General features: G+C 41.1%; 2 protein-coding genes across 2 annotated transcripts; both read left to right on the top strand.

Moving 5' to 3' along the window:
• Nucleotides 1-5,046: 5,046 nt before the first annotated feature.
• zranb2 (zinc finger, RAN-binding domain containing 2) lies at nt 5,047-9,453 on the top strand. The gene is made up of 10 exons (XM_049587116.1): nt 5,047-5,198; nt 5,882-5,934; nt 6,033-6,141; nt 6,334-6,416; nt 6,507-6,583; nt 6,736-6,891; nt 6,982-7,145; nt 7,637-7,696; nt 8,148-8,297; nt 8,527-9,453. The coding sequence occupies exons 1-10, from the start codon at nt 5,143-5,145 to the stop codon at nt 8,582-8,584; spliced, it is 966 nt and encodes a 321-aa protein (XP_049443073.1). The 5' UTR covers nt 5,047-5,142; the 3' UTR covers nt 8,585-9,453.
• Nucleotides 9,454-11,537: 2,084 nt separating this feature from the next.
• Nucleotides 11,538-19,128, top strand: ptger3 (prostaglandin E receptor 3 (subtype EP3)). Its single transcript, XM_049587113.1, has 2 exons — nt 11,538-13,277; nt 14,097-19,128. Exons 1-2 carry the CDS (start codon nt 12,423-12,425, stop codon nt 14,421-14,423), a joined length of 1,182 nt encoding a protein of 393 aa, XP_049443070.1. The 5' UTR covers nt 11,538-12,422; the 3' UTR covers nt 14,424-19,128.
• Nucleotides 19,129-19,722: the final 594 nt, after the last annotated feature.

Genomic DNA, 19,722 nt, shown 5'->3' with positions numbered 1-19,722 from the left:
AATTACATCCGGTTAACACACAGCCCCACAGCTGACTTGTGTTTGGCGCATGTGAAGTGCATGTCACCCCCCTGATTAATGCTGATTCATGATATTGAGATAAGGGCGGCGGGTGGAGTGCGCCAACGTCCACCAGTGTCCAACTCTTCTGCCTCACAGTACCCCTTTTTTCAGAACGAGCTCCCTGCCATCTGTCAGTATTGGAAAGCCCTTGTGGCTTGCAGCAGGTTTTTCCAAACCTACATACATGGCTGCCTTTCCCTGTCAGAGACTTTGCTGTGCATGAACCTTCAGCCGTAACCAGCCACTGGGCTAGAAAACGGTGTCAGCCTAGCCAAAGCCTCATTGACACCCATGAAAAATCTCTCTTAGTAGCATTATTGACCCAGGACATAATCAGCTGGTGGGCTGCACACTGGCCAGAGCAGGGCACAATAAAGTTAAGAAAGCTCTACCACCAGTGAAACCACTTTAATGTAATTGGACGTTGTTTACCTAAGTGTAGTTTAATTGCCTGGCCCCTCGTTGAATCTTTCATGCAACTCTGTGTGCCGCAAACAAACACACCACAGCACTAGCAACGTCTCCTTATTAGTTATTCATGGCTTCATTTGCTTCATATCTCCGCTCACTCTTTTTCTGTGCAACGCTGAAAGCTAGCAGAAAGTACATCCTCAGCTGAAACCTGTGAGCGGAGATGGCTCCTGCGCTATCAGTGAGAAGAAAAGAGGCTTCCTTTATGAAAAATGACTTCGACGAAGTAAAGAAAACTCAGAACAGAACAGAGAAGCTGCCTCATCTTGAACAAATAACAATATGTGCGTGCAGAGGCTGTTGATTTCATGCAATATCACACTTCTGGATTGTGTGTTTGAATTATATTGATGAGGACCCAACAGTCATTTCCTTTAACAGAAAGACGATGAGTCATAAAACTGCACCTCTCCTGCCTCTGGTACCTTATTTTTGCTGGCCCAGAGTCCTAATAAAGCTTGTGTGGGGCTCATAAATCAACTGCATGTCTCTCCTAACAGATACATGATGATTAAAACGATGTATGATTAAAAAATCTTGTTCAGTTCATCTCCAGAGTACTCAATTAAATAAACCCCCGTCTTGTCCGACGACATGCATCAACAATGTCGCTTCACCCCTGTCCAAAACGGGCAGAAATGAACAGAGGGCGAATTAAAGAAAGTAATGGAGTCCAGTTGAAACACTGAAACGGCTACTTGTGTGGCCTCAGGTTCACGCACCAGCTGTGACAGCGACCTCCAAGAGTCTTTGACTTTGACCGACAGCAGATTGGGTGGACAAGGACGCTTTTAGAGCAACTCTGGTGTGCACTCAAATTGCAGCAGTTGCTAAGTACTATCATATGAGAAATAACTGCAACTTAAAGCCTCTCCTTCCTCCTCATTAATAGCATTTACATCTCAACAACATATGGCGTGTTTCTGCCTGCATCCTAACTACCCTGATATGGAGAGCAGTTAAATTTTCTCACAAGGCATTGCAAAACATTTTGCGTCAGTGTACTCAACTGACCTGTTCTTGCAAGGTCAAATCTGATCGACAGTTCTGTTGTTAACTTATCTGATGATGCTGTAATTTGTGAACTTCAGGTGATTAGGGCTTTTATTCCTGCAATGCATTTTGGTTTGTAAATAACCTGTGCTTACATGGGTATGGGATTCCATAGCATGATAAATCAGAATCAGAATCAGAAATACTTTATTGATCCCCGAGGGGAAATTATTTGTGTTACAGACAATGGTTCATACCCGAATCAGCTATCACACCATGAATTAGTCCTCTGCCACATATTCAGACATAGATGTACTTCTTACTGTGTGCATGACCCGAAACTCCTTATCCATCTACTCATTTTATTTCAGCACAGACCACTAGAAAACCACGAGAAGAGCTTCTCCCTCTCCTCCTTATTGAGCTATTCTGTGAGCGATCAGTGCTTTGCTGAACACCTACTTCACAAACACTTCAATTTAACCAGTCACCATAGTCAAATGTTGGAGGGCTCTGATATCTGTAAAATCCACACCGTCTTACTACCGCCTGCCGTATAGTGTCAAAGACCTTTTGAAGAACTTGTGAGATGGAAAACTAGCCATTTTTGCGTGCAAGCTCAGCTTATGCAACACCCAACCATGAGAGTTCACTCACAGAGCAACAAATATCTCACATATACTGCACTGAGACAACTGTCTTAAAAGCTTGATGGTAAATGTCATGTGCATTTGATTATTCTACACCAGACCTGGCATGTACAAAGCAGTGATCTCTAAAATGTGTGTGACAGTGACAGTAAAAGAAGAGCACATTCTGAAATATGCACAAAATACATTTAAATCCAAATTTAATCACATTAACTCCCGCGTAAGGCAGCTGATATTCGAAAGACTACTATGGTAGGCTATATATTTATAAGGTGCATTTATATGCAGCATTCAGATAAGCAGGCCTACATGTGAGCACACACACACACACACACACACACACACACACTCTTGCCCCTTTGAAGCTACTTTTTCACACCATAACCTCACACATCCCTGATCTAGATGAACAAGCAAATTCATTGCCAACCTGTGAGGCCAAAACAAAACAGAAGGGTCCATAAATATGTGCAGTGTTAATCGTTGGCATTAACTGCCATCTGGTGGCCAGGACTGGTACTGCAAGATAACGGAACTGGAAAGATCAGGATTTCAGCCCCCCTAAATTTGGATTCTGAGTGAAGAATACTCATCATCCAAAACGGATCTTTAATCAGCCATGAGCTAATTTACCCTCACCTTGACATCCACTGCCTCAATCTCAATATCTCAAATCTCTTTGTATTCAGAGCGGTAGGTTCAACATTTTATATCCACAAAATTGCTGATTTTCAGTCTTTAAACCCCAATATTAATGTTTATGAAGCTGCATTTCCTCTTTTTAAGTAAGAAATATACAATGAAGAGGGTTTGTCCCAGACAAAATATGACAGGCTTTGTCTACATGGACTTGATGGACCATCTTGTCACCACATGATACTATCTGATACTGATATCATATCAGTGTGTATTACTCTCTATTTGCATGGCACAGTGTTTCTAAAGTTGTTCTATGTCTATGTTGCATTCACGAGTTTTCTGAAATATCGACACATCTAAAAACAGCATTAGTTTTAACAGTAGTTTGGTAAATAACTTGTATTTCAGTCATTTTCTTCTTGATTTAGCGCACAGAAAGCTAATAATGACTGTAGTGTGATACTTGGGGTAAGATGGGGAAAGGCGCCTCCTGAAGAACAAAGTCAATTACTGTAAAATTAGAAATATAAACCAACAACTTCTTGGGAGAAATAAATTGGTACAGTAGCCAGTTTTGTTGTTATAGCATAAAAATAAAAATCCTGTAAAGCTACAGAACAAGCTATGTAACTAAATAAAAAAGTAAAACCCCAAACCTGACCCATGACTGGATTATCTAGCTATAGGCTAACTGTTTTTATTTCAAGATGTCTTCCTCCAGCAAGCTTGCTAAAAATGTTGGCAAACTCTAAATAGCTAGCTAGCAATGCTTATGATTGCTTGCTAGCTAGCCAGCTAACAATGCTAGCAAGCTTATAAAACTACAACCCTATACTACTTTTTATATCCTCCTGAGACCCAAGCTTTTGTTTGGTGTCCATTTTTAATTTTATCCTAGCTATTTGAAATTCATAGGACCTGATACATACATATATTTTAAACAGTGAGTAGTTTTTGTAAAAAAAAAAAAAAAAAAAAGGATGTCCTCATATCGGGACAATGGGTTTATTTTTAAAAGTCAAAAGTGTATAATAAACTATAAAACAGTTCACTTCAATGCCTGAAAATTACAAACAATGCAACATTTGTTCTATGTTTTGTGACTCTATGGGTTAGAGGTCACTGTTAAAGTCTGAAAATGTCCATTTCAGTGCCTGAAAATGGCTGTGCAAAAGCAAAATTGCAAATAATGCAATATATCTAAAAGCCTTATAATTTGTTTGTTCTGTTATTTTGCATGAATTTTCTTTGCTCCATACTCCAAGCTAGGAATGTCCTTTTTATCTGTAGGAACAGTCTGACACACCTAATTGGCCTGCAATAATACAATATTAAAGCCCCAATGCCCTCAAATAAGTATTTCCCAATTAACAGTGCCATGGCTTGTTATTGCTGCCAACACTGATAAAAACCTGTATGGCATATCAAACAATAAACACTATCCAGCATAAGTTCCAGCCATAAAATTTGATCAGATTTTTTACTTTGTCCACTTTTGTGTACTGTGCTTTCACTACCACTAGATAGCACAAAAAGTGTCCATGAACGAGGACACCAGGTCCAAGTTAAGCAGAATTAAGTAGTATACGGTGCAGCAAATCCAAAATGCACTGTCCTCATAAGAGGACGCAGGGTCACGGAAGATATACAGATATGCACTATATAAAGCCACATATGACTAGATAATCTGACTAAATATTATTTTGAGGCAGGATACCTATGGGGGTGTTCGCCCACTTTCTAAGGCAGCGTCTTACCTCAGGGGGTCTAACTTTACATTTTTACTTTAAAGAAGATTTCTTTTCTTTCAAAATAAATTGAATGACTTTCCCCACAAAAAGAATGATACAATAAATACACAGATCACTGTTTCATAGTGACAAAAAAATAGATAAGTATACCCTAGGTCAAGAATGCAGCAGCTCAGATGAAATGTCCCAGTTTACTATAACATATTCATTCAATACGTGTGTTCAGGGTAGACTTGGTGCCAAATATTACTTAGGAGATAAATTAAGGAGGTTTAAGTTATGTACAGAATAATAGGCAACATGTATTCATTTACTAACTAAACAAAGTGGTTTTAGTGTCCCCTAACCTACCTGTCACAGTGCTGGGCCGTTTTCACTGTGCTCAGAATCGGTCCCAAATACGTGTTTCCAAATTACGAGCCGAGACAGCCGAGTTTAAAGTGCTGCCGAGAAGCACCCGAAGGCATCATGGGAGGGAGTAGGAGGTGGCGCCAAGCTAACTCCTGCTACATGAACACACGGAGCAGAGAGAGCACACCCTGCCAACGAGCCACACAGTGTTAACAGGCACAACAATGTCGGGGAAGAGTTTTCGAGTCAGCGATGGGGACTGGATTTGTCCTGATAAAAAGTAAGTGCCCCTCATTTTCAGGATAAGTTTCCATTTTACGTACTGGGTGGGTAAATATAACGCAACGTTTGTTTTAATTTGCTGTTAGCAGTAACGTACAACCGATAGTTAGCTTAGGCCTTGTAGCATGTCATGCTAACGGCGACTAGCTGAGGAAACTAGCTACCTTCTACTTTCTCTTTCTTTATTACTTGCATTAGATGTTAAAGAATATCAGTTGTTGATTTAAGGGCGAGGACGTGTTTTGAATATACGTGTTTGCGTATCTTAATAGAAATTGTGACAGTGCGCAGACTTATAAGACAGCAAGCTAGCTGTCGTTAGCATCTGTGGGCTGGGTGAGAGTCCCCCGCTCACTACTGTGGGTGGTGTTTACAACGTTGTACAAGCCAAGTTGTCATGAGTATAGAGGCTAAGTTAGGTGTCCAGCTATATCACGTTGCACATGAACCGCAGTAAAAACGTCTTTAGTGACAGACAAGCCAGCTGCAGTCGTCAGAGCACAGGCCTCTGACACAGGCTGTCCAACCAAAGACTATAAGCTAATGGTGCAGCACATGAAGAAGAAACACAACTTCATTACTCATCTTAGTGGTAGCTCACACAGCTTCAGGCTAAATGTTGAAGTAACAAGTTCAAGCCTCATCTGTTTATAGAGTATGTTAATTTTTATGCTTTTGCAGGTGTGGGAATGTGAACTTTGCTAGAAGAACCAGTTGTAACAGATGTGGCAGGGGTGAGTCCTGTATGCAACTCAGTAGAAAATGCAGAAATTGAATGCATCTGCTGAGAAAAGCTGAGGTTCTAAATTAACATATTGTTTCATTTCCACAGAGAAAACCACAGAGGCAAAGATGATGAAAGCTGGAGGAACAGAGATCGGCAAAACTCTGGCTGAGAAGAGTAGAGGCCTCTTCAGTGCAAATGACTGGCAATGCAAAACGTATGTTTGTCATAAATGATAAGGGACTGCCAAATGTTTGATTAACCAGACAAAAAAATGTCCCTAGTCAGTGAAATGCATACATAAGCTATGCATTTCAGTTAGCTGAGACACTTTCTTTTTTTTAATTTGATTTTAAATGTGTTGAAATTTCTACATATTTTATTTACCTTCCCTCCCATTCTCACGCAGATGTGGCAATGTGAATTGGGCCAGGAGGTCAGAGTGCAACATGTGTAACACACCGAAATACGCCAAGCTTGAAGAGAGAACAGGTATTACAACAAATAGCCTAAATAGTTTGGTATTTTTTGTGTGCTTTTAAAAACCGGCTAGTGATTGCCTTTTCTCTTTTTGTCTTTCAGGTTATGGTGGAGGTTTCAATGAAAGGGAGAATGTGGAATACATCGAACGGGAGGAGTCTGATGGGGAGTATGATGAAGTGAGTTGTACCTGAAAGTTAAATGTTTAGATGCTGACATAGTGTAAGTCACGTGTAAGTAAAGAGATGTTATCTTGAATCTGTTGAACTAAATTTGCATTGTCAGAGATCATTTTTACTGATGAGATTATGTTTGCTCTTTAATGTCACAGTTTGGCAGAAAAAAGAAAAAGTTTCGTGGAAGGAGCAACAGCACACCTTCTGTAAAAGAAAGTGAAAAGAAAGAAGTGCCGAAAGCTGAGGATGACGAGGAGGAAGAAGATGAAGATGAGGAGGAAGATGGTGACCTTTCAAAATACAAACTGGATGTAAGACTGGTGGATGTAGCTGGAAAATTAAAAGATCACATACTATGATACCAGCCAGTTACAAATAAATATGAAACAATCCCTCTCCAGGATGATGATGAAGAAGAAGACGAGGACGGAGACCTGTCCAAGTACGACCTGGACGCCAGCGACGAGGACGACAAGCCAGCCAAGAAAAAGGGCAGCCGCTCGGGTTCGTCCCGTTCGTGCTCGTCCTCGCGCTCCTCCAGCTCCAGTTCACGGTCGAGGTCCAGGTAAAAGGGTACAGGTCAAGGGTAACTCCGGGCAAAATGTCAGTATCAGCTCAATCTTCCTTCTGATTTACTGATCAACATCAATTACATGTCCTGTTCTGCTGATTTGTTGTTTTCTGTTTTCTGAAACCCTTCCCCCTTCTGTGCTGTTAGGACCTTGATTTGCAGACTGAATGATTTATCCTGATAATATCTTCATGCTTTGTGTCTTTGTTTTGAAACACTTGTCACTGTAGAGCGAAGGAATGCATTGTTCATAGTCTTGAGATGCACTCTGTTTGCACTTGTTACATGTTTTAGTTTTAGCTGTGTTTTTCTCCAAACTTCCATATATATATTTTATTAGTCTGAATATTTGTTTTATTTTACACTGAGGCAAAATTAGTTTCACTTTCACTGTAGTTAAATATGTCTGTGTATCACTGTGTGAAGCATCTGGCTGTTTGTCTTGCTCAGAAAATATTGGAAAGGTTCTGTTTTTTGTCTTTCAGGTCCCGCTCTAGAAGCTCATCCAGCTCCAGGTCTGGATCTCGCTCGAGGTCCCACTCCAGGTGAATGAGGTGACATGCACTCTCTCCCTTAGAGAGTGTATGTACGGGGCAACAAGCTCCAGAACAGTCGTATTCTCTATCTTAGGCTTGAACAAAGGCTGGATCGTGGTTACTCCACCTCAGTCCTCTTAATCTGCAGATAGCGATTTTAATCTAAAATCAAACTATTTTTAAGTTTCAATCAGGCCCCCGAGAGTTTTAAAAAGACACAGTTTCACGACTTGAATTTTAATGTTAAAAAAGCTCAAGTCTTCATGGAGCATCCCCCAGGAGTGGTTTTGGCTTTGCTCATTTAGTTAATGTCATTTCATTCAGACGAAGCTAAACATTATTTGAGTATCATGAATCCATAGCTAAGTGCTCTAAATCAGAGAAGCTTGATAAATACCGACGCTGCTCAGACCCTGTCTTGACCTTACTGACCTCAGTGCTTGGTTTATCCCTCCAAAAGATCCAGCTCCAGGTCTGGAAAGGGCTCCTCTACCCGGAAGAGGTCCCGCTCACCCTCCTCCTCACCTGAGAGGGGACAGAAGCGCAGTCGCTCCAGGTCCTCATCTGGAGAGAGAAAGCGGAGGCGCTCTAGATCACGTTCGTCCGAAAGGTTTGGGTTTCTGTGGAATACCACACTGGCACTGCTTATTATTAGCCATCTGTCGTCATCTCGCTTATGGGAATTCAGATTAACAGAAATATGTTCATACTTTGCCATGTTATATTGATCGTTTTTTATATTTCGTGACCTTGTACTTGCTTCAAGTATGCACAAGTGAATGTTAATGGCTGAGCCCGCTGACCTTGTTCTTCTTCCCATGGTGTTTGTGTGATTGCAGGCGCCGCGGCCACTCCTCTGGATCGTCCCATTCTGGCTCCAGTTCAAAAAAGAAATAACTTTATTACGGCCTTTAAAACAAGAAAAAGGAACCTTAGTAGAAAAGTGCATGTTGTGTGGCAAGGAGAACAACCACATCATTTCAGTATGCTGTCATTTTCATAGAAAAGTCTTATTTCCCTCAACAAAAACAAAAAAAAGGCAGCAGCAACATGACTTCTCTCTGCTGTTACCCATCATTACAAGCTCCCTCTTTAAGACCACATATGCCCCGATCTGTGACAAGTGTCTGTAACTGCAGGTGTCCAATAAACATAAATGTTTGCTCCCATAAGAAAATCACATATACTGTGAAGAGGCTGTATGCCATTTTGAACCCATTCTGCTGAGCTATCATCGTGGCACTATATCTTATTCTATTTTATTTTTGTTTGTTTTGCCCTAAGAAACATTTGAGATTGTGTTACTTCATTTTTTTTAATAAATACATCCTCCATTTTTTTTTTTATTTAAAGGTGAAGTACCTAAGCACCAGTTTAGACTAATGGAGACGTAGCAATGAATTTTGGCTCCTTTGGTTTTATTTCTTGCTAAATCTATATTTTGCTTTGTGTTTTCAAGGTAAGTATTTTACTTTTTGATATTGCTTGTTTTAACTAAATGGCAGTAAACTCAACATTCTTTGGTTTAGGTGTTTAGTGTTGCTTTTTTCTTTACACAGTTGTCACCTGTCAGAGCTACTTATCTTTATTTGTCACGTGGGGAACTAATGAGTTCAAGACAACTGAATATCTTGCTCCAAATTAAAACATCCGTAACAACAAATGCCGTTCAGTATGTCCCGATTAATGGTAGAATTGGCAATACAGTCTTTTTATTGGTGAAACAACTCAAATGTACACGTGTAAATAAACTCCTGTCGACATTGTCTCTTGTTACTTGCTTGTGCGTTTTGATTAAGCCAAGGTGAGGCTGGTGGGGAGGTTTAGAGACACCTGGTGCATCGGGCACTGTCACTGTATTTATTATAGTCCTTAAACTAAAATTTGCTCACATCACCAGAGATCCTAGTTTGCAGTCTGTTAATAGAATATATTCTGTTACTTAAGGCTAATATTGACCTCAAGATAATTAATAAAGGCTTACAGACTTTGGTATTACAACTTAGTAATCAGTGTTGGGAAGATTACTTTTGAAATGTAATATATTAGTTACCCTGCTAAAATATAATTAGTCATGTAACTTGGTACATTTGATTGCTTATAAATGTTTTAAACTGAGCAATAAAGCTGAAATAGCAGGGTGTCTACAGGTCCCTAAAAAGTATTAAAATGTCCAAAAAAGGCCTTAAAAAGTCTTAAATTGTCTTAAATTCAGATGCGATGGGTCTTAAATATTTATGGTCCATCCTGACAGACCCGGTGAGTGTTTTAATCATTGGACAGAAGGATGGCAATGATAAGTAGCATTTATGACAGTGATGAGATTGTTTTCTTTTTACATTAAACTCAACTCCAGCCCTTGGCCACATTCTGCATGCCCCCCCTTCCCCCCTCACACTTGTCTGTCCTGTCGATTAAAGGCTAAAATGCCCATATATATATATATATGAAATTTTATTTATTTATTTATTTATTTTGAAAAAAGAGACATTCAATCTTAATCAACAAAGATAATACAAACAGGGTAATAGAGATTGAAACGAGGGGATACAGCACCAGCCTCAACCCACCAAAAAACAATCAAATTAAAATTAAATTTGAGTGACTTAACACATGAAAATTGTCAGTGAAGGGGCACCGGTGGCTTAGTGGTAGAGCAGGCGCCCCGTGTACAAGGCTGTTGCTGCAGGGGCCCGGGCTCAACTCCAGCCTGTGGCCCTTTGCTGCATGTCACTTCGTCTCTCTCTCCCCCCTTCACACTTGTCTGTCCTATCAATTAAAGGCCAAAAATTTTTAAAAAAAATAAATAAAATTGTCAGTGGGAAAAAAAAACATTTATTTTTTTGATTTTGAACTGACTGTTTACTCTGAAAGAGTATGTCACACACACATACATGTATATACACAATGTGTATTTCCATTACAGGTTTGGTCTTAAATTTCATATAAGGTAGTATCACAAAGTTCATAAAGAGTCTTAAATTTAACTTGGTTATCTGTTGACATCCTGAATTGGCTGTCAAAAGAAGATATTCCTTACTGCTGTGAAGATGCACATCAACAAAGTGAAATTTATATTAAACATATTAACTTTTTTTAAAATTAAAAATATCATTTAGATGTAACCCCTTTGTAATCATCAGCATTGTGATTAGTAACCAATTACATATTTTTTCCTCATTACAATTTAATTACATGTAACTATTTACTCCCATCACTGATTATATTGTAATGACTGTCTTTGAAACAAAGAAGTAGCAGCCATTTTCTCATGTGGAGACCCACTTACCTCACCAGGGATATTTATTTACATTCTAGTCTTTATAATTTTCAATCAGTCTCCACCTCTAGATAATTATTAAAGACTGAGCACTGAGTGATCTAATACTGAACTGTAGGCCTGACACTTGGTGCTGTTTTCAGTTTGGTCAACAGGTGGCACTTGTTGCCACCCTGGTTTACTGACAGGAGAGGATGAGCGCACTGGTGCGCTTAATAGTGTGTGAAATTAGTCAGAACAAGAGTCATAAATTAATAATACTGTCCCAACCAGCTTTTACTTTCAGAGACAGATATAACATGTCACGGGCTGCATTCAAACTGGGCAACATTTTTTGTTTCACTGCAAAGTTTTGGACAATTTTACACAGGTTGGCACTACTGTAAGGTGCTGACTCAGTGAAACTGCAAGGGAAGGGACAACACTACGCTACACGTGTCTGTGTAGCCTTTAGGTAGTGTTAGGGAGTAACTAGTTACCTGTAATTAAAGTACAAAATTAATGTAATCAGCTACAGTAGCTGAGAAGGTATGTGATTAAACTACAGTTAGGAATCAAAATGATGATTACAAAGTTTATATACGAATACATGTAAAATGTTACATGTAACTTGTGCAGCTTTTAATACCTAATTTTCATTGCCCTTTATTGCCCAGTTTAAAACACTTGTTATATAAGTAATCAAACAGGAATCATGTAATGAGTCCATAATTTGATTAAGTCATTAAAACAGTTACATTATACATTTTTACAGGGTAAGCAGTCTGTAACCTCCGCTTCCCAACACTGCTGATAGATAATATTTATATAGTATGGCAATTTTTCGACTCTAAATTCATTAATGGCGCAGATATTTTTACGAGAAATGATGCATACCTAATGTCCTTAAAGTGAATTTCCTCATAATAACCACCAATCGGACGCAGCCTAATGATTTAATAGCCCACATCTTTTAATCCTATCAGTAAACTCCATTTACAGATGCTCAAGGACAATGTTTCTGTGCCCTCTGTTCCTAAGAGACGCAGAGCAGGTTTGTTTATTCCCCTATCTCATCAGATGAGTCCGCCCGTGTGCTCACTTCACCGTGATGTGATGACAATCATTGACAATATGAGTCGTGCAGGTCCAAAGCAGGTGCCTGTGCGATACTGTTTACACTCAGCTCAAGTGTCGCGCTCTCTACGAAGTAAAAAGTTAATGAACCGAGATCAACATCGCACAGATATCCCACAAGATTTCCAAAAGTAGGGGTTGTAATTCAGTCAAGTATTCAAAGCCATGTGCCTGCTGTTTTTACCTCCTCTGGGCGCTCTCCCGGGTAGTCCCGCCTCCAGCGCGTAAAGGAGCCGACTCGCTTTTACGCACCGCATTCAGTTGGAGCAGTTTGGAGCTCAGGAGGATTCCGCTGACAGAAATGGGTTATCCGCTTCACATGGGGTTGTCCTCTCCGAAATGATGCGTAGGGACGGCTGTGATTCTGTAGAGGACTTGCAAACCACACTTGGAACGATGCTGGACCTCAACGTCTCCAAGCCATGGCGCGAAGGCAATGTCACCAAAAATTCCAGTTGTGGATCTGTATCAGTTGGTTTCCCCATCACAATGATGATCACTGGCATGGTGGGCAACTCACTAGCTCTGATTCTGGTCTATATCTCTTACAAAAAGAAGGAAAACAAAAGGAAAAAGTCTTTCTTGCTTTGCATCGGATCGCTGGCGCTAACCGACCTGTTTGGACAGCTTTTGACGAGTCCAATAGTGATATCAGTTTACAGAGCTGGCCTGAAATGGGAGCGTATCGACTCATCGGGGAAACTGTGCGCTTTTTTCGGTGTGTGCATGACAACGTTTGGCCTTTGCTCTCTCTTCTTGGCCAGCGCCATGGCAATTGAAAGGGCCACGGCGATAACGAATCCCCACTGGTACTCCAATCACATGAAGACAAGTGTGACCAAGCAGACTCTGGCTGTCATATGGTGTCTGGTGTTGCTGTTTGCGCTGCTGCCTATCGCAGGGGTCGGGGAGTACACACGCCAGTGGCCCGGCACTTGGTGCTTTATCAGCACTGGGGACAGGGAAGTCCCGGGCAATATGTTTTTCGCCATCACTTTCGCTGTGCTTGGGATTTTCTCTCTGCTTGTAACACTTTCCTGCAATGTGGTGACGATCCGGGGCTTAATTATCCGCTGTAAAACAAAGTCTGGCACGTCTCAGTCTTCAAAGCAGTGGGAACGGCTCACCACGGAGACGGTCATTCAGCTGTTAGGGATTATGTGCGTCCTGCTTATATGCTGGTCTCCTCTGCTGGTATGTTTTTATAGGCGGCTGCAGCCTATACACTCCTTACAGCATACAACCAATGGTCCCTATGGCAACATGAAACACTTGAAATATTTTCTAATAACGTTTTATTGTTTGCTCATACAATTAAGGGCCTCATTCTAACATGATTAAGTGTCCTAGTTCACAGTTTAATGAGGGTTTATTGTCAGTCACCTGTCACAAACAGCTGCAGATCTTTGTATCTCTAGAGAGGCTTCATCTCCTGATGGCAGGACAGTGGAAGGAAGCAATAGCAGATGCCACACACACACACACACACACACACACACACACCGCACTTTTCTGTTTACCTCAATCACTCATTCAATCAATCACCCTCTTTAACTCTAATTTCCTTCTCTCTGCCCTGCACGCACACAAACACAAACCATACTCTCGCCGCTCAGATAAATGCTGTCACGTATGATTCCTTTGAAATGCTGCTGCTATTTCCCATTAAGGAGCAATCCACTTAGTCGAGCACTGTTTGGGGGGTCTGCTCAGTGTGCTATGAGGTCATGCATTGTCAGGCACACATTTAACCGTCCCACCAAGGTTATTAATAGAAGCCACAGGGCTGTAGTAGCAGTGACAGCAGGGAGTGAGGAACCTACAGTGTGGGCATCATGTTTTTCTCCTGGTGGTTTGTGATCAGTGTCAGTCACGTTAAATATTAAATGTTAAAAAGCTTTTATCTCTCGTGTGTGTGTAGACCTCTAACGGGCTGGTACATTTACCTACAGAGCATAATTTGTCCTCATTATCCTCTGTTGGTTTAAACATGTTGTTCTTCTACATCCTCAGGTGCTGATGCTGAGGATGATCTCCAACCAGGTGTCCTCCCACGAGTGCAACTCAACAGTCATCGCCTCCAATCACACCACTAACCGGGACATCCAGCTGGACTGTAACTTTTTCCTGACAGCGATCCGCTTGGCCTCCCTCAACCAGATCCTGGACCCATGGGTGTATTTGCTCCTCAGGGAGATCCTCTTCCGCAAGTTCTGCATCATGGCTAACGCCGTGTCCAACTGCTCCATAGACGAGCAGAAGGAGACCCAGGCGGCGTTGGATGCTCTTAACAAGCAGAACCAAGAGACCAACAACATCCACAAACCGCAGTGCAGCTAAGTCAAGCAGGAGTTTCTGTGTTGTGGCTTTCGGGCTGGGACAGATCGGATGGATGTAAAAACGGATACACCTTCTTCTTGAATGTGTCGTGAGGAGAAAAATGGGGATTAATCGTTGCTCCGTTTCCTCGACAAAGGGATACTGTGCAGTGGGAGGCAAGAGTGGTCTCCTCTGCAGTCCTGCTGACAACCAGCCAAGTCTGCTCCGGGTGCATTTGTTTTGCTTAAAACACATTCCATTCAAAGTCACCTAACCAGCATGTGGATGCATGACTGTGTCACCTCTTGGCCGCCAGGAACTCCCTCATTTCTACCTTCCAGGTTTGATAACATCTCCCAGGCCCAGGAACTGAATATGGGTGACTCTAAACGGACTCACATGGAAGTGATGTATCTCATGCTCCTTTTAGTTTCTGAACTGAGTCACTGTTTTCAACAACTTGAAGCCATAAGCCAGCTGAAGGACAAATGGCTCTTGTGAATGTCTGTAAATCAAGAGAGAAACTGTAAATTTATTGTACATAGCATTGCCATATCTTACATCGAATGTAACTAAAGTGGTCGTTTAGAAGAAAAATGCAAATCCTAAACTGGAGCCAAGTGTTGACTGTAAAATTATTTATTAGTGTCTGTAGTAATATGAAGTTCCTGCGCTGAATGCTGATGCTGCTAGCTGCTGCTGGGTATCAGTTGTTGTGAATTTAATTGTGTGTATTGTTCCTCGGCTAGCAGCCAGGACTGTGAAATGTGAAGCTTTTAGTTTGTTGCCACTTTCCCTCCTAAATATGAACGCACTGGTTTATTATTGTGCAATTATTTTCTCAGCAATCGTCTTTCCAGAGAATCTTGAAGGCCTCTCACTAACGAAGTGTGAGAGGGAGAGAGCGGCGTGGTGTTCAACGTTATGAGATTATTGATGACAGGGTGGCCTGATACTGTAGTTACGGCGCTGTCAAAGTGTCACTGAGCAATCTCTGCCCATTTCATCTGATTAAAGGTACTCTCGCTCGCCAAGTACACACTGTGTAATGGCAAGCGTACTTCATTTCACCAGCCAGATCTTTGTGGGGAAAGCAAACTGTGCAGCCTTTTGTCCGGTTACATCATTATAAGTAGAGAGAGGGGTGCTCTTTGGACGCAGGGCTGACAAGCAGAAAAATAATGGAACGGGGGAAGTCGTGTCCAAGCTGTCCGAAACACACATCACAATATCTGAAAGATCAAAAAGCTTTTTTGGCAAGCTTGAAGCTGCTCGTTCGACTGACACACACCGGGCAAGATTTCATCAGTGTGAAGGTCAAGAAAGTTGAGCAGCAGCACTGATACACCAGTACACGGGGCTGTTTAGTTTTAAATACGTATTTTAGCTGCTCATATTCACGCTTTTGATTTCTTTAGACATGCTGAATGTGTCGTTCAGTATTCAGTCCCTTTTATTTTCATCAGCAGCATTGATGCTGTAAATGCTCATTTCCTTTTAACTTGTACAGTGAAATTTCCCAGAGGTCTCAGATGAAAAGGTACTTTTCAATGGTGGTTTGCTTTTAGTGCCAAATGACTGAATGCCATTAAGCGAGAGAGTGCTGTCAACAGGCAGTCTCCTTTTACAGTGATGTAAATATGATCTTTTAAGTTTTTTTGTAGCTACACTGTCATGTGTAACACTGTAAATGTATTCGAAGAGGTCCGGCATCTCGGTCAAAGAAATCTCAAGGATGGACACATTTGCTGTCATGGCAACCTTCAATTTATGGGACAGTTCCTCACACCAACACAATTCTGCCTTCTCAGCACGTCAGCCAACAAGATTAGACGTATCTATACTCTGCTTTGCCCGGTCTTGCCTTTGAAATGTGTGAACACACATGAGCTCAGTGATAATGACAGTATGGGAAACTGTCGTCTGCAAAAGCCATGTAAGAGACGAACATTTTCTTCTTCGTATTGATTCAGAAGCCAGTCTGTCTTAGATTAACCTTGGCTGGTGAGCGAAAACAAGAATGGAAAAGGAAATGTGCTCATAATGGCATTATTCATGATTATTCCGAAGCCTATTGCCAGATATGAATATGCAGTAAACCCTAATGTGTTCCTCAACAAGTAATCAGTTTCATTAATGTCTAAGTGCTATCGAACCGACTTAAGCAGCGCTCGTTATGATGAATGCTCAACTAATTGAACTTGTGGCTCTGCATTAGGAGCTGTTATCCCAGCATATGTTTGCACTGTGCAGCAGTTATTATGTTCTTCAGCAGAAACATCTGGGGTTTAATCCATGCATCTAAAACAATGACTACATTTACTCGCCAGTTGCAGCGGGGTATGGAGAGGTTTACGATGGACTCAATCAGCGTCCACTTCAACCTGCGTCATGTCATTATCTCAGTTTGCTGTCCAGGAGACTTTGAAGCTTCCTGATCTTCAGCTAATAAAAAGAATTACGCAAAGGAATATCCCCTTAAAACTAACTGGCTCCACAGCCCCCACAGTGGAAAGGAAAATGGCAGACAATTTGTTTATTTGGAAATAGGAAACATGACACATTTCCAGCCTCTTTAATGGACCCAGTAAAGGCACAGTGTTTTTACAGGGAGGGCTCTCTGTGGTTCTGCAGTACAGTTTATTCTTATGAAATATGAATGTTCATTAGACTCAGGGGAGACACACAGTGATACAGAATATCTGCAAACTCCAGTTTATCGATCCGCAAGGTGTGATCTTAAAAGGTGATGATAGAAGATGGCTTCATTAAGAGGCGTGTCAGGATTTAATGTGTCCTCTGCTACAAATCTCACACTGTCCATACTGTTTAGGTTTGCTCACGTGCTTTGACGCTGTTCATCTGTGTAAGGTACAGGCAACTTCAGCAGGCAATTACACACAAGAGTCCTGCTCCAGCTCTGGAGGGAGTACACAATTACATAATGATTTGAAAAAGGCTTTATGAGGGACGGGAGAATCTGGTGTTGCCAGCTGGCTCCATTTCTCTTATTCAAGCCACTAATGCATGGAAGTGATTTACTGATTGCCTCATGAGCTGAGGAGACACTTGATGACTTGAGATTTCAAGACAAGAGGAGATTCTGATATAAAACGTTTGATCATTTGATGTCTTTTAAGTTAATTGGAAATCGTGCAGTCTAATGTGTCAGTATCCAGTATACTTTTGGGAAAAATATCATGCCATGATAAAAAATTTTACTGTCTTTGTTACATATATAACACCGGTGTTGCCGTCCATCAAGCTAAATCAGACAAGCATCTTCCTCTAAACTCCTTGTGTTGGATATAATCACTCATAGAATTGACTGAAATGAGGATATCAGCAGTTTTCCCCAGTGTGCAGGTGTCCTCTCTAAAAAAAGTAACTGGATAAGATATTTCCCTTTCTTGTCTCTGTGGTATCAAGAAATCAAAGACTGGCCCAGCTAGTGAAAACATTGCATACCATGAGCAGTTCACTGATAAAGTACATGATGATCCTCTGCAGCCATTTGGATCGGTCACCAAGTGAAGCATCAGTAAGATAAAGCTGTAGTCATATGCTTGTCTGATATCCATCAAAGACACGAACAAAGCCAGACTTGAGGTGTAGTTATTGTTAACAGTGAGAGAACCAACCTGGTGAGCACATGATGGTGTCGCATATGGAAACAGGTTTGGCCCACCAGCCAAGGCTCCGCCAATGAATGTGGAATAAGTACCAGATGTCTGATCAGATCAGACGTTCATCATCTTTATCTCGTCTTCATGTTACGCCTCTGCTTTTGAATGTTTAACAAGAACTCTTCACACCAAAATGTCTCTGAACTCTGAGACACGATTCTCAGATGAGGGCTATCCACATGCTTTCTGCTGTTCCTCTGCCAGCGCTTTTGTTCCTCCCACGCTGCGTTCAGGTGAGGAACGCTGTAATTTTGCAACCTTTTGTATTTTCCTTGAGATATTTTGACATATCTGTCATAGATAGGCCCACGTAACATGTTGCTGAGAAGAGAAGAGAATGATCTACCTACTTATCAAAGTGTCCTTTCGGTACTTTATATCTTTGCCCTCTACTTGACGTGTATCAGTTCAACATGCACTTTTGATTCATTTTTGTCTCAGTGTTCTCATCTTGTGGTGTAACGTTGTGATTCCATTAAAGGATGTGAACATATTTTTCAGTATGTGTTGGGAGTTTGTGGCTACTGGAGCATGTTTTCTTATTAAATATTTATACATCCTCATCCTAATTAATGAAGGATGCACGTGAATTGTAGAGTGTTTGACAAGCTGTGTGTCTGCTGATTGAACTCTGCTTCGGCTGAGCCAAGGAATACATTTGGGAAAAATCTAGTGTCCACTGGACTCAAGCCATTTAACAACGCATGTGCCCTGGCCTCAATTTTATTTTTGAACATCCCCTGTCCCCAAAACTGAAGCAAATCAGAAGTATCCTCACACAACAGGACATGAGAGACGTTTGATATGCTGACTGTGTAACGTTATGTCACATCCCAACGAGTCTTATTTTCAGTCTTGAAACTGCCTGACACATGGGAATGATGATTGAACTGAGAATGATGTGAATGTGTTTTTCACTGGTGAATGTTTTCAACACTGTGAATGTTGTTAAATGCTGCTGGCCATTTTCAAAGCATGTGTAGGCTTCTATAGTTTGTTGACCTTGTGCAATGTGTTTCCTCTGGGCCAATAAATGGAGCAATGAGGTACGAAATACTGTACAGATGAATCTCTGCCCACATGCATAGATTTTATGGAGAGGTGTGATGCATGTGACTAAGGTTTGTGGCTATCGCTGTTTGATACTGCAATTTATACTCTATATGAGGGCGTCCTGCATTAACATACATATTAAGACAAACACTATTCATCATGCTTTATATCTCACTTCATAAAATGAGAAACATTGAAGAGAGATATTCGCACATCGGACAGGTGCATCAAAAATACCACTTGAGTCTTTGAACAGAAAATCCTGCACACTGCTCTTGCTCGGCTCCACATTTCCGTCCTCCTGGACCTCCGTCAAGAGTGTTCAACACCATTATTTACAACACTGAGCTTAAATAGAAACTGCTCCAACCATTTCACAGGTGTGGGCAAGTTAATCAGCTGTGGGTTTCCCAATAGATGACAACAACCTCTGCACCGTATGTCACATATCCCACAAACTTAAGGACAAAGGAACAAGAACAACACAGTTAAAACCTAGAAACATCAGGCTTCTTATACTATAAAGTCTAGATTATTATAATCATTATAAAGTCTAGTCCAAGATTATTTACAAAAATGCT

Source organism: Epinephelus fuscoguttatus, linkage group LG10 (assembly GCF_011397635.1).
Source record: "Epinephelus fuscoguttatus linkage group LG10, E.fuscoguttatus.final_Chr_v1".
Lineage (NCBI taxonomy): Eukaryota > Metazoa > Chordata > Actinopteri > Perciformes > Serranidae > Epinephelus > Epinephelus fuscoguttatus.
Note: the sequence above shows the minus strand (reverse complement) of the source record. Positions and strands in the feature narration are given on the sequence as shown.